Source organism: Monodelphis domestica, chromosome 2, assembly GCF_027887165.1.
Source record: "Monodelphis domestica isolate mMonDom1 chromosome 2, mMonDom1.pri, whole genome shotgun sequence".
Taxonomy (NCBI): Eukaryota; Metazoa; Chordata; class Mammalia; order Didelphimorphia; family Didelphidae; genus Monodelphis; species Monodelphis domestica.
The window spans coordinates 143374595-143390433 of NC_077228.1; the positions used below are offsets into that span (position 1 = coordinate 143374595).

Genomic DNA, 15839 nt, shown 5'->3' on the forward strand with positions numbered 1-15839 from the left:
GAAGGAAGAGACTTTTCCAAACAGGAAGTATGGCATATTCTATGAGAGAACAGTGCATTTCGTATTTCAAACGATGTTTTTTCATGGTGCATTGATTCTTTTATTTATCTCACCTGAGATTCAGGAGTGAAATTCATCTCCCTGCAATTCCTTGCCAGTTGGACCTACCCAATTTGAGATTCCAAAAACCTACCCTCACTATGAGAGGGCAGCTGGGTGGCTCAGTGGATTGAGAGCCAGGCCTAGAGATGGGAGGTCTTGGGTTCAGATCTGGCCTCAGATACTTCCTAGCTGTGTGACCCTAGGCAGGTCATTGGACCCCCATTGCCTACCCCTTACCAATCTTCTACCTTGGAATCAATTCCATAGTTCTGACAAATGGTATCTCAAGGGATAAAAACAAACAAACAAAAAAAGCAAGGAATTTTAAAGAGACTAGAGGTTATATTTTTAAGGCATTTCAGACTCCAATGTTTTATAAAAAACCTCTATTTTATTGCATTTTGCTTATTGTTTTGTTTAAGATTTAATTTTGTTTGTTTTAAGTTCATATATTAATGTATTTAATACTGTCCTGTTATACTGAATCATTTTAATGTACTGGGTTTTAACTACTGTTATATTCTGTTGCTTTTTCCCAATGACTATTCTGAACAAAAATTATTGAATAAATCCATATATAAAAACAGCCTTTTGTATTTAAATTGTACAACAACCTTTGGAAAATTTAATGAGCTAAATATCTCAAACTGATTTTAAGGGGTCTTTTAACCATGAATTTTTAGACTTTTTTTTTTCACCAACTCTGATCATTTTGTCTGCCTCTTAAGAGGAGGTAAGGTCCATTTTAGTAGCTGCATTGAAATACAATTTTAATCCCCACCTCCTTCATTTATAAAAATGTGAATGCATGGGACATCACAATCTCATACCGAAGGAGCGTGGAAGTTAATCCTAGGGCATGGTACCCTTAGATGGCTCCCAAAAGAGGTGTATCTCTCATTTATAACTCTTCAGTTAACTTTATTCTTTTACCAGAATGATATTTAGATTTCTTGATGATGTTCTAGACTCAAATAAGTTTTACTTTTTTAAAAAAATGTATTCGGCAAGGTTGAAAGATTTTCTATGTCTGTAAAAATTGTGACAAATATCCATCAGTTCATAGGCTTTTTAAAATGTCACACAGCAACTTATATGAAATATGATAGTGGGTGTGTTTGCTATTGTAATTAACTGGACTGTTGTGAATTTTGGGTATATTGATACCTTTTGAATTTGCATTACATGTTGTACTACTGTTCTTTATAAAAAGACTTACTTTGTGAAATTCATTTGCTTGCACAGTGGGTCATGGCCAGGTATGAAGAGGAAATGGATTTCATTTTTGGTGAGAACCCTTTGTATTCTATATTTTCATAGCTGACACAACATGTCAATGATTATAAGCTATATTTTTATTTTTAAAACTGTTTTATTATATTTTTCTTGCTTATGCAATATACCATTTCAGTTTTTTTATTTTTTCTCTACTTTTTATATTTAAAGCATATGTATTATTAAGCATAAGTATTAAGATTTTCTTAAACTTTTTTTATTTTCACGTAATCTAAGTTTAAAATACATTTGCTATAATGTCAATGCATGCCCCAAAAGCTTAAGACTATAAAAATGATGCCAGTGATTGTTTAAAAAGAAAATTAATTGGACTTTGCTTAATGATTCTGTCTGATTCCAGGATAAGAGAATACTAAAAAGGAGCACAGAGTTAACCTATATAGTGCCAAAAGAGCACACAGGCTTAAAAAAAAAACAGAAAAGAAACCAATCCAGGAAGGATTGATGCACTTCTAAGCCAATACAAAGGACTTGAACCTATTTTGAGACTCGAGGTTTTGAAGCTTGACATACGTTAAGATGTAGGCCTTCCTTGTATCCACACTTTTTGTGAAAATACTTACAGACAAGTATCTCAAATTTGGCTCATACCTGGCTCCTATAATCTAGTCCCTTTTTTGACTTTCATAGTGTGGCAACTTTCTGTAGTTCTGGCTACTGACTGGGTAAATGCTTAATTGCTTATATCATTTTAATTGGGCCCTGATTCATGGACCTGTTATAGATTTATTTTTCCTTTACTTAGAATTTTTTACACATAAGACTTTGATAGTCTATATTTCATCCATAAATTATTCTTTTTATTTGAATTTTTTTTGATGTTTTTGATTTCTCTTGTCAATTGATTCATATACCCCATAACTCAGCCATATATTCCTAAGTCATAGTATGATGTCAAGATTTCTGTTTATTTCTAGGTTTTCAGGTATACCAGTGATTCTCAAATTGTCTCTTCATGCTTTGTTTTCCTGATCCGTCATCTTTTAAGTGAGATATTTTATGTTTTCTTCTATTTTGTCAGTCTTTTGACTTTGCTTTATTAATTCTTCCTGATTTGCAAGATCATTGGCTTGCATTTGCCTAATTCTTTTTTTTAAGAATAGGATTTCCTTTTTCAGTTTGGTCTGTCCTGCTTTTTGTGGTTTCCAGCTGTTTCTCCAATTGGGAGTTCTTGTCCTTTAAACTTTTATTTTCTTTTTGAAGTATTTCCCACTTTTCTTGCCAGATGGCTTCCATCTTTTTGTTAAGCTCCAATTTATATTCTTCAAGAGCTTGTGGACAGTTTCCATTGTTTTTGGAAGGTTTTGGTGCATTTATTTGTATTTCCTCTTCTATTTCCTTTGTAGCCTGGGTTTTTCCTCTGTAAAAAGTATCCATGGTCAGCTCCTTCTTCTTGTTTTTCTTGGTGTTGGGAAGTTGTTGTTCGTGGGCACTCTTTGCCATTACTGTGGTGGTTTTTCCTTCCCTTTGCAGTTAGAAATCTGAGTGAGATGGGCAGGCTCTCTGTGTGTGGAGCTAAGGAGCAAGGCTTTTGGCTGAGGCCAGTTCTCGAGTCTCTGCAGCTTCCACTGTTTGCCGCCCCTCTCTTTGCTATATCCCTGCCAGCTCCCACGTTCTGCGCTCCTTAGCCTGCTGGTGCCTCAAGTCTAGCTGCTCTCAGGGTTAGGTCCTTGGTGTTCTGAGTCAGCTGCCATGGACCGAGGTGCCCCTCGCTCACTCACTGATTCTAGTGTGGGCTGGCTCTGACTCTGGCTCTGTAAGTGGGGTGGGGGAGGGTGGATCATCTTGCATTTTGGTGGAAGCTTTTTCACCAGCTCATGGTGTGGAAATGTCCCAAACCCACATACCTTTAATGCTGCGCCCTACTGTAGAGTCCCTTCTTTCTTAGGAATTTGTTTCATTTTGTCTTTTTGAGGTAGTCTGTATTGGTAGGTGGTGAGGAGAGGAAGAGTCCTGCATCTAGATTGTTGCCATGTTTACCTGGAAGTCCTCTTCAGAAGATTTATTAATAACAACTTGAAATAAAAAGCTAGAATCTTTTCTCATTCTTAAGTATAATATCTTAAAACTATTGATTTTTTCAATGTATGTAGATTGTACATAGTTTTTTACATGCTATTTCCCTCATTTAATTGTGAACAGGAACTATATTTTGCTTTTCTTTGAATCCTCCAGCACTTAGCAACACTACCCGGCACATAGTAACTTAATAAAAATTTCATTACTGATTGGATTTAACAAAAATCTCTGAAGTATATCTGACTCTATGGAAGGTGTTTTTAATCTTTGTCCCTGAAATGTCTCTGTCTTTCTCAATCCACTCTCCCCAAGTGCCACTCCCATCATAACAAACTCAAGTAGCTCCTCCTAACCTCTAGGATAGAATACAAACTCTTCTATGTAGCATTTAAAGGCCTTTGCAATTTGGCCCCAATGTACCTTTCCAACTTTTGTTACATATAACTCCCCTTTTCTCATTCTGCAATTCAGCTAAACCGGCCTTGCTGTTCCTGTCTCGTTTGGGTGACCTGACCATGCTTGGAATGTGCTCTCTTCTCAGCTCTACCTCTTAGAAACCTTAGGGTTCCTTCAAATCTTCAAATCTCTCCTACTTCCTACACAGGGCGTATCCCCCAGCTTCTAGGACCTTCCATCTCCTTTAACTCCATTAGCTTGTATTTATTGTGTATGAGTTTTGCATATATGCTTATATGTATGTGTTTTATACTCTCTCCACCTGTTTTCTTGAAGACAGGATTGTTTCATTTTGTCTTTGTGGGCCCTGTTTCTAATACACTAACTTTTGATTCTTACTTTTTTATTGACTTTAATATTATTTGATTCATTCACCAACCATTTAGTAAGTGCCTATTAATTATAATACTCAGCAAAACTCCACTCCAATGCCTAGTTAAAAAGTAAAGGTCTAATTTTGGGTTCTTGAAGGTTATGTCAGCAGAATATAAGCTCTGACTTGCCCTACCAAACTGGAAAAGGCTTCAAATATTGGCCAAATGGCAGGTTTTGTTTATAATCCTAGAACTAGGATATATAAATCTGGAAACACTTATCACAAAGAAATTGAAACACCCTCCTCCCCACCAGCATAGCAATTCATGAAGGCAAACAACTAAGAAAGCTTTGGTGGTTCATGATTTGATTTGGTAGAAACAAATATGGCAGAATTTTGTGGATCCTTTACTATTGAAGCACTATGTATAAAGCACTAGTTTGCTTCAGGAAAGAGATACTTAAAACATTGTGGCATTGATGTTATGAAGGATGAAACCATACCATATATTAAATTAGGCACATAGGATGAAATGCAGCAAGTTTTAGACTTGAAGGTAGAGGAGAGCTAAGGAAATTTAAATCCTTTTGATATATACTAGTTGTATGTGTGTGGGTAAATGTTTTTTCTTGTTTTCCCATCTCCCAGTTTTGACCAGATGAGTGAGGCAGCTTTGGCTCAATAGGAAATTACACTGGGCTCTGCTTCAGGAGATCTTGCTTTGAGACCTGTCTCTAATAAGTTGTGTGATCTTTGGTTCTCTGGACTTCAGTTTCTTCATCTGTGAAATAAGAACTTGGGCCAAATTCTAATTTATAATGCTTTTTCCAATTCTATCACTGTCAATTTATTTGGGACAGAGTGTAAATTTCTGTTAAATTCTAAAGAAATATGATCGTTTTAAAACATTTTCTCCCTTCTAAACCAACCCAAACAAAATAAACCAACTAATATGTGTCTTTGTGGCAAAGAATAAATTGTAGAAATTCACATCAGTGTACTATTCCATTTTAAATTATAAGCAGAAATAAAGATTGAGATGGATGTTTATGAATGATTAAAATATAGTTTGTATCAGGTAGGAAAACACTTTGCATTTTTAGCTAAACAAATACACAGCGAAAACACAGCTGGCATTAACATGTCTTTTTCCTTGCAATTTACTTGCTGATTATAGAAAAAACAAATTATACAAATTCTTTTCACACTACTTTTGTCAGAAAAATATGGTGTTTTACTTCACATTGTAACTTGATCATCAATTTCTTCAGTTCACTTAACTCTTTTACATACATTAACAGATTCTGATAGAATTTTGAAAAGTTAACAACATGCTTTTGTTTTGAAATGGTCAAATAATGCAAAAAATTTTATATGAATGGTCCTTAGTTATCTGTTTATTTTTAATTGAAAATTTTAAAGGTAAAATGTATAATTTATATATTATATTTATGAAAGATAATGTGCAGTGATTTAAATATCAAGATTTCTGGTATAATTAAATGTCCAATGAAAAGATTTCAGTCAATTTTAGTCAAAGATACCAGATGGTCTACATAAAAGACCATTCTTACAGTGGTATAAAGTCTTTGGAATGGGTCAGATAGGATATTACTTAACAGCCATAGCTTTTCTTCTGAAATTTATAAAAAGAAGCTGTACCTTAGCTTTGGGTCCTTCTTAAGAATCTTTTTCATTCATGTAAGATACTAATAATTTGTAATTGAGTTATGGGGAGGAGGGAAACATTTTAAAAAGTGAACTCATTTAATTTTGTTTTGCATTTTACTAGATTGCAATGGTAGGCCAATAAATTAAACCCAGGCAGTTCTGTTGCTAATTACACACAACTTCTCTTGAGTATCAGATATTCAGATCCATTTTATGAATATGGTAGAGAGAATAACAACTGTAAAACAAAGCACTGTGCATGTAAGTGACTGTTAGCGTGCATTTCAGAAAGGATAAATGCTCACCATATGGTACAATTACTGTGTCCAAGTTTTCAAATTAGCTTCTCTCATCCTCCTTATTACTGTCTTTAAAAAGAGAGGAAAAAACCCAACATGATTTATCTACTCTGCAGCAGAACTCTTGACGCAAAACAGCAGCCCAGTTCTGTCCAGTTTTTTTTTTCCTTAGCATAATAGAGGCTGTCGGACTTTTTTATACTAATTACTGTGTGAGCCTCAGATGAACCCCCTTCAATTCACAGGGCTTTGTTAAGGGAGGAGCTGTCAATGTGTCTGCCCGTTTGCAGCTGTGCTGTGGCTTTAGCTTGCTTAACATTATGCTGCTTTTTAGACTTGACAGAAGGGATTTTTTTTTTTTATTAAGGCAAAGCAGCCTTGTAGCGAAATGGTTTAAGCAGCTGCATTGTAGGGAAGCACAAAGAAGTTATTATTGTGTCTGTTTAGGGGGGTCGAATGGAGGGGGAGATATTCGGCTGCTGTTGATGCCGATTGTTGACTTGCCATCTGCCAGATAGGGAGAAGAAAAAAATGACAGCTCCAGCAGGGTGTTCAAGAGGTTGTTTGGAGAGACGCATAAACATGTGCAGATGTCGAACTGAATAATGGCTAGAACTTGAGACGGTTTATGATGCTGCTGATGTGTGTGCACATACAGAATGAATGTATGTGTGGATTTGGTTAGGAAAGGGTACATACCAATTATCATTGTTTTCTGCCCCCCCCCCCCTTTTATTCTGTTAATTAGTTCAGGAGTTTAATACTTCCTTTCTCCCTCCTCTGCTTGTTTCCAGTTCTGGAAAACAACTTTCTAAATAGATAAGAACTTGGAAAAATTTCTGTGTGGCTGAAGCCAATGTATGTAATACTATCTGTAATTGATAAGACAGTAGCTTTTGATCAAGAAAAAGCTAGGTGAGTTCCGATTACTCTGCTCTTTCTTCACAATGCCATTAATAGTATATATACTGCTAGTCCCTATCTTAAAAAAACTGTTAAACGAAACTGAGTTGATTTGTTTTACAAATAACCACTAGGGGCTAGGTACAGAGTACCAAACTTACTTCCATTTATAATGCAGCCACTCTTTGAAATGAAGTTTTGAACTGAAAATTATAATGTAGCCTGTGCAACTTTTATTTTAGGGGCTATTGAGCCATTGTGTAAGACATATTTATTACTGTTATTGCATAATTGATGCATATTTCTTTCCCATCTACTTTTGGCTACTAGTCATTACATAATATGGAATAATCTTTTTCATCATGCCAATTAAATTAGAACCAAAGGTCATGACATACATTCTTATGTCTGCTATCTTATTTTCTTGTGTCTTTAACTTAATCAGTAATATTTTAAGAAGAAACCCTGGTGCCAGATAAACTTTGGAAAGGTTGCTGATTTTTTTCTATCCCCTTATATCTAAGACTACAAAACCAAACATAATGTGAGGAAAATGAGCAATAACAAGACCTATAAAGTCCTTAGGACATGTTTAGAAACTTTGTGTCAGCTCATTCTGTTTTTGCCATTTGATTTAGTAAAATGTGATGAACAATGCTTTATGGTAAGTTTATCTTACGTACATAGAAATTAAATTCTCTTAACTTGAGCTAAACATGATTAACAATATCTAATAAAATCCTGGCAATATAGTTGTAGGGCAGTAAATGACAAATATTTTTCATCTCTGTGTTTATGGATCTCTGACTTTCTGAAAGATATATAGGACTTAAAAAATGCTACCTATATTTTCTTTACACAAGGAAGTTTTGAGTTGATGAGTTCAGATAAATGTTTTAGTTTAATTTGTTTTCTCAAATAAATCAAAAAGAGAATAGTCCATGCATGCTGAAATTATAATTTTACAATTTACACAACAACTTCACATGTATTAGTTCCTTTCATTCTCACAAATCCTGTGAAATGGAATAGAATAAGTATTACTTCCATTTTATAGATGGGGAAACTAAGGCATACATAGAAGTTCATTGATATATCCAAGATTAGGTAGCTAAGTGACATTCTGTGAAAGAACTGAAGTGCAAATCCCAGTCTTCTGTTTTTCAGTTCCTTGTTTTTCATCATCAGTTGTTAGGGCAGGTTAGACATTAATTTGTCTTATTTTGTGAGTTGCTTGTTTGAAAGAGCATGATACACGAGTATAAAAATACTTATTAAGCACTTCCTATAAGCAAAAGCATTGAGTATACAGATATGGGAATATAGACTATCCTTGCTCTCCATGTGCTCATAGTCTCATTGTGAGAGACAGTACATATAAGAGTTTATCTGTAGAGTGTATAGAAAGATCTAGAAGTCCATTAATATTCTTAATGTTCTCTTGGACTCATCAAAGACTGTATGATGAAAACAATTCTTTTTAATTCCACAGTTCCCACAATACTTTTTATCAGTAAGTCAGTCAACATTTATTAAGTGCCTACTATGTGCCAGGCACTGTGCTCTGGACTGAGGAGGCAAAAAAGAAGTGAATTACCTTGCTAAATAGGTGGAACTGGTGTTTTTAGATAGAGATGCTCCCATTGAACCAAGACATTAATTTGCTAAAGTGGGCATTGAATGGCACAACAGCAATTAGAATTGTAGCTTCTTTGCCTTTTTCATCAAATCTTATGAGTTTTCTGTTAAAAAATACCTTTAACAAAACTAAACAATTTGGTAATGATTCATAGTACTGTGACTTTTATATTCTACTTGTGCATAAGTTTGTGTTGTCCTATGACTTTGCATTAGTACTCTCAGCTGTTGTGAAGCTAATATCCAAGGTTCTTGGTGTTACTCTGTGAGAGTGGCACAAACCATTAATTTAGGTTCTGTGGGGCTCTCATTTTATAACTTCAGACCACCTTTTCAGAGGTCTCTGGAAACATATTACTGCTAACAAAGCAAAATCTTAGTAAATTCATTTTGTTTTTAAAATAATCTCTTTATATCAAATTATTTGAAAAGTATGTTTGTACTTTCCTAAATTCCTGGAGCTGCAGTTTTCCCCTCTTATAAAAAGAGGGGTGGGGCTTAGTCTAGGTGGCCTCTATAATCTATATTCCAACTTTATAGATCTATGAATCTATTAGCCTATTCTTTGCCACATAAAAAAGGAACAAATATTTTTGATCTGGACTTCTATTTCATTTAACACAGTGTTTTAACATTTATGTATTAATCCTTGCCAGTAGTTCTTATTACAATACATAAAAATTCAATTCTAAAAGTATTAATGATGAAAAACAACTTGACCTTTTTATATGGATAGTGATGAAAAAGCTCTATGGTATTACTATTGCTTTTTCTTTACAACTTCTTGTTTCAGAGATTTAAATAAACAACTAAGAAAATACATGTACATACAAATGAAAAACAGAAGAAGAGAAGTTTGTTTTTCTTTTAAGAGAGTAAAAAATGAAATATTTTATTAGAATAAAGGAGCTGCTAAATCTGATAAGGAAGGAAAAGTAAAAGCATTTTAGTACCTACTATTTACCACACATTGTTCCATTATTAATATTAAAAACCAATTAATATTTGATTTAATTTTTACAGCAATCTTGGAAAGTAGGTGACTATTATCCTCATTTTGTAATTGAGGAATCTGAGGCTGAGAAGTTCATGACTTGCCCAGAGTCATGGAGCAAGTGAGTGTCTAAAACTAGGTTTGAACTTAGGTCTTTCTGACTCCAACTCTAATGCTATATCGACTATGCTACTTAGCTGCCTCTTGACAATTGTGATATTTTCTTGACTATTCCATTCGAATGTGAGGGTTATTAGGTTTTTGTTTGTTTGCTTTTGCTTTTTATTTCTCTGATTAAGTTGTTACTGTTTAGGCATTTCTTTTCACCTTTGTTACAGGTAAATGAATTCAGGAATATAGAGTGGGAAAAGAATGACACATTTATATTACACTTAAAATTTTCCCATTGTGTTGTCCTTATAACAAGCATCAGAAATAAAGGAACACATTTAGAGAGGTCAGATAACATGCCTGATGTCTCACAGGTGGTGATAATGTATATCATCCAGGATCCAAATCTACATGTACTTTCTTAGTTTGTTTTTTTTTAATTTGTGACTTTTTTTTTATTGGACAGCTCAAAAATTCAGAGATTTTCAAGGTTGAGTTTTCTGTGAGTATATTTGAAAACAGAAAAGGCATAAAAAAGATATAAGATATAGAAAAAATGAGTAAAGTAATGCTTTATTTTACCACAAATATTTGACCAGTATAATGGGAAAGAAAGAGTATTTGACATTGATTAGCATAGTTTCTTAGGCTTTTTTTTATGACATATAATGAATGTCAATGTTTTAGTGATTGTTTTAGCTTGGGCAAATCACTTGTTTCTCTTAACAGGGACAGGGAACACTGATACAAAAGTATATAATTTGTATACTGCCAAAAGGAAATTTTTACTTCTTGGCTTCACTACTAAGTGATACCCAAGCCATGGGAAATTACACCCATTTCTTCATCTGTATTAGCTATAATGAAGAGATTTCATTGTATAGTCATTTTTTGTATAAAAATAATTCAGAATTAATTGTAAAAATAAAAGTAATTTCTTCACATTTTATACATTTCTTTCTAGTTTTAAAATAAAAACAGTTTAACTTTTTAACATGATCAGTGTTAAAAAATAAGATTTTTATTTGTAATCCCTTATCTGTTATATGGAGACTTTTTATAATTAGAAATATTATAAAGTAAGTATTTTTATTAAATAACTGAAATTTAAGTATACAATATTTTTATGTTATAACTTTTAAAACACTCTCATGCTGTTCTTAATTTTAATTATGTTCTTTTTTGTACTATTTAAGTTGTGTCACCTTTGTGAAGAATAAATGAAGGGACTAGATAGCTATTCTGTTAGGACTGATTTTTGACATCTTTTGAAAATAGGACATGACTATACTGACTATACATATTGTAGAACTCTCACTTAATAGCGGTGAGTGCTATTTAAATTCTTGAATTAATATGTCATGCCACTGGCTGGTTTGGTTAAGTTGCCCTGTGTTCTGTACCTGTTCTTATGCTGAAAGAAAATCCTGCAATATATGCCAGAAGTTCTTTCTTTTCTTTTATGTGACATATTAACTTTTGAGTAGTTTAAAAAATAAACCATTTTACAGAGAATAGAGTTAAGGATAGTAATTAATTTCATTGACATTTAAGTTAAAGAATTTATATGAATTTTTAATGTTTCAAGTTCATTATGATGCTTGTATAGATACTGATTCCCTACAATCCTAGTTATATATATACATATATATATATATATATATTTTTTTTTTTTGCTTATGTGTTTCTGTGTAGGGTCAATGGATAATTGGGATATCATCTGTCTTTAAGGAGAAAAATAGCATTCTCTAGTATCCATTTGAATATGGCTCTTTTTGGTTTATTCAAAGTGATTCATAGGTTTTATTATAGAAAGCATTTTTCCCTTTTTATATCAAAACCAAAAATAGTTTTGTAGATTAATGGCCTGCTTTAGACATTTAATGAAATTGTAGTACTTGTAGTATTTATATAGTATTAAAGTGTTCGTATTTTCCTTTTCAGAATGTTTTGGATGATAGTATTCAAAACATAGAAGCATTTTCTGCCTTTCTCTTAGCAATAGCTGCTCCTTAAAGTTATAGGAAATGTTCTAAAAACAATTCTTACTATGTTTTTCAACAATACTGATAATTATGGAATGACAGAAATACTTGTAAAGAACAAATACACCCAATTTCAGTATTTTGGTAAGTGACATGGTAGCTAAAATTCAGTTACTGAAATTTCTATCCATGTGTTAGGTAACACTGCCCTCAGAGGGCCAAGGTAAGTAAATTCATTAAAAAAAATTTAGCAAAAGCTTTTCTAGCATTTGCCTGATTGAATTCCTCATGGTTGTAACAGGTGAAGAAAAACAAACATGCTGAAGAGTTTAATTTTATTTATTTTATTTTATTTTTGTAATACATTGTTATTATTATGTCCTCACATTTGTACTTCAATCTATGACAATACTTAAACACAAAAGCAACTTCTCCATGTATAAGCATATGAACTGCCATAAAAATTGCCATAAAAAGAGCATTTTGGGGGGAAATTTAAAAAAAAGCCTTAGAGCAAAATACTTGGAATAGTTTGTGATATATTGAAACATATCTTTTATTTCCTTACATACATGCAATCTATCTTTTCAAATATGACAAAAAACATTTAAAAAAGTTGTTTGATCTGGGAGAACTTGTTCCATAATATTTTATGTAATATTATGTAATATTATATGTAATATATATGATATTTAAAGTAACCAATAGTCATTGTCATGTCTATGAATTCAAAGCATTTTAAGTTATTAACTGACAGTGAATTAGCATGGTAACAAAATATTAATAAAAGCTAGAGAGAGACTTACTAAACTTAGATTTTCCTATCAGAAATTCCTAATTTTTTTTTTCTACTTAGGAGATCATTTCATTAATGGTTTTTAAAATGTGGCTAATAATGTCCAGTAATGAAGTAAATATTTACTTATATGTCAGAGTGAATTTTCTTGTTTTTTATTGCTTTTTAGGATTGCTTGGTATTAACATTTTTTTAAAATGTGTTTTTTTGAAAATGGGAACAAATACATAAATTGTTTCTTTCCTATTAATAAATGATGACAGTTGCAGAGACAGACATAAACAAATTCCCCTATCAAAATCCCAATCCCTATTTTATCCAAAACATATAGGCTTCAATTGCCCACATTATGCTAATATGGAATAAAGATAAGTAAATGTAAATAAATGTAATTATTACATTTCCATCATACAAATGCTTAGGACCTTGACTAATGTTAAGGGGAGAGACAGTGATCCAGGGCATTGGACATAAGAGGTATGCAACAAGAGAAACTTAAAATTTTTAATTAATAAAGGTTTATAATATTAATAAATATGTTTATTATATATACTTTTATTAACATGACCCTGTAGAGAGTTTTATGATAATCATAGGTTCTTTTGATATCCATATATGTTTTTAATGACATAAAATTCTGCTTTCTTTGCATGTAATTATTTGTTTTATTATATGGTCATACATTTTACATACAAGCTTCAAAGCCACTAGGGTCTATTGGGCAATAGATCACAGGGAAACATTTTTTCTTACTTTAGCTTAGGAAACACAAAGTATCTTTCCCAACTCTGATAAGGATTTCTACTTTGCTTCACATAGTGCCTTGTATATAAGTAACCAATAATTATTTTTTTTTTGATTCATAGTTTTCCCTTAGCCACACTTTTTAAAGGAATTATTAACTTGTCAAAATATCCACTTGTGTTTCATCTCTTCTTTCCCTGATTCATTTTATGATAAAAATCTTTAAGAACTTAAGGAAATAGTTCAAAAGTATAAGAAAAGCAGAGCCTCAAGAGGCACAAATGATCCAAAACAGCATTAGAATAATTGAGTGTTTCATTCTTAGGTCCCACACTATGAAACTATACATTATTGGTGAGATCTTATTAAAATTTTAAAAATAAATATTTATTGTGTCAAAGTTCCATTAGATAGATAATGTTTCATATTATAGGAAATCTCTTTACAGAGAAACTTCTCTATGCTTTTTTTTCAAATATTTCCTCTGAAATAAGTATGTTTTCTATAACGGTATAGTAGAAGAATATATTTTCCTACAGACTGATAATTGTTCTGTATTTTTCTTTGGTATCTTTACTCATATGTAATTTAATCAGGGGCACAGTTATAAATTATTTGTAATATTTGAAGCCCATATTCTCTCAACCTGAGGATACTGAAGTAGCTATTTGAGTGCTTTGCTACATTTTTGTCTTTTAAGTAACCTCAGGCAAAATGAAAATATTTTTAAACAAGGAAATTTTAAAATATTTGAAATACATCTTTTCAAAGAATACCATTGTTTTGAAAAGAGTTTAAAATTCTATGACTGAGGTTGTTTTGTTGAGTTATTTTGTATTATTTAACGTATTGTGTAAAATTAGAGACCTCTTTCTACAATGCAATAAGCAGATTAAAAAGAAAGCATTGCTTTCACAATCTAGAAGGGTGTAAATATAAGCAAAATAATAATTTAGCTTACACTTAACCCAGCAGGAAGCTTAGTACAGATTGAGTAATTCTCCACAGCATATCTGCAGCTTCATAAACTAGCCTCACAGTTTACTCTTCATTACATTGCCAAGATGTTATTTTTCTGTTGGTTAGTTTGTGTGGACCCTTTGTTCTCACCCCCCAAACGAAATCATTATAAAATCTTTCTTTTCTTTGGGTGTAAAACTTATCACTCTAGTTCTTTTATGAAAATCATGTGTTGAGGCCAAAGTATATTTTCTATAAAATTTGAACCAGTTCCTTGTTTACCATGAACACATATCAGAGAATTTAAAAATAAGATCTTTTTGAAATGAGCTGGGTATCAAACCAGAAGAAAATTTAAAAGCCAATTAAACACTGGCCTATCAACCATCCTGAGGATCTCACAATAGTTGGCATCTAAGCATCTTGTGACGCAGATATTTTTCTCATTGTGATTGCTTCAGCTTCAAAGGAAAGCATGGACCTTGGTCTCCTTTAGGCACTAGATACTGAAAAGTATACTTAATATAAAAAATGACAAGTTCATGCATTATGCAGTGGAAGCATGGTTTCCTGACTATAATGCAGCTTTTCAAAATAAGCATGAAGGAGCATATGTGGCAAAGCCGAGGAATGTGGGTGCATCTGGAAAGCTTTTAAGGCGCCTTGGAAGTACAGCACAGACTTCACCCAGACCGTCAGCTTGTTCCATCTGGCCAGTTGCATTGGTGACACTGACCAGTACAAGAACAGACAAATCCTTCAGGGACTGCCTGCAACAGCTATATAATCTGTGAGTGAAGTCATTGCCAAAAGGAAAAGTGGAAAGCTTGAGATTTGACCTCATCAATCAATATCTTCAGAAAGCCATTAGAGAAAAAGACAAACAAGTTGAAAAACATATGCAGTAGCTTTAAAGTGGAAAAGTTGAGATCTACTGTAAATATTATTAAATGAAAGAATAATGAGGAAAACTGTATGTGACTCTTAGAGTTACTGTCCTGGAGTGATTTTCAAAGAAAACCTCATGTGTTTCTGCATTATAGAATCAACATTGGAACAAAGCTCAGCACTTTCCCTAAAATATCAGATAATCAGTATGATATTGGGAGTTTTGTTTTATTTCGGATAGTAAGCACATCTAATCAAGCCAGCAAGTACTCATTTCATTTTTTTCTGTATACTGGGTATTTCATAGGGTATATGCAAAGAAGTATAATATACAGTACGTGCTTTCAACACAACTCATTTATTTGGTCTCCAGAATGGATTGGATGAAGAAATGGGTAAAAGAAGTGTCTGTTCATGTTTATTCTGAAATGTCATTGCTGAAATCATCTAGAATTCCAGCTTTCTCAATTCCAAAATCAAAATTTTAAAGTAGTATTGAAAGTAGCCATTGTTTTTTGACTCAGTTTCTTTACACCTAAGATTTGGTGGAGTATTGGATGAGCAGTGATATTAAGGTGATTGACAAGGGAGTGAGGTGCTAATGCTTTGTTGCATGTTTTGCAGCCATCAAGCGTTTTTTGGAAGAGATATCGACATCACT

The 15839-nt window shown here is 32.7% G+C and overlaps 1 protein-coding gene across 8 annotated transcripts in view; it reads left to right on the forward strand.

The window, feature by feature from the left end:
- The window catches only part of AKT3 (AKT serine/threonine kinase 3), a 443431-nt gene that overhangs the window by 229290 nt on the left and 198302 nt on the right, over positions 1 to 15839 (forward strand). Inside the window, exon 1 of one of the 8 annotated variants that reach the window (XM_056814177.1) lies at positions 1348 to 1390. The exons of the other annotated variants lie outside the window; for them this stretch is intronic. Coding sequence (XP_056670155.1) covers positions 1354 to 1390 — 37 coding nt within the window. The 5' untranslated portion in view covers positions 1348 to 1353. Of the gene's footprint in view, positions 1 to 1347; positions 1391 to 15839 lie in introns of those variants that run through there. 8 annotated transcript variants of the gene reach the window in all.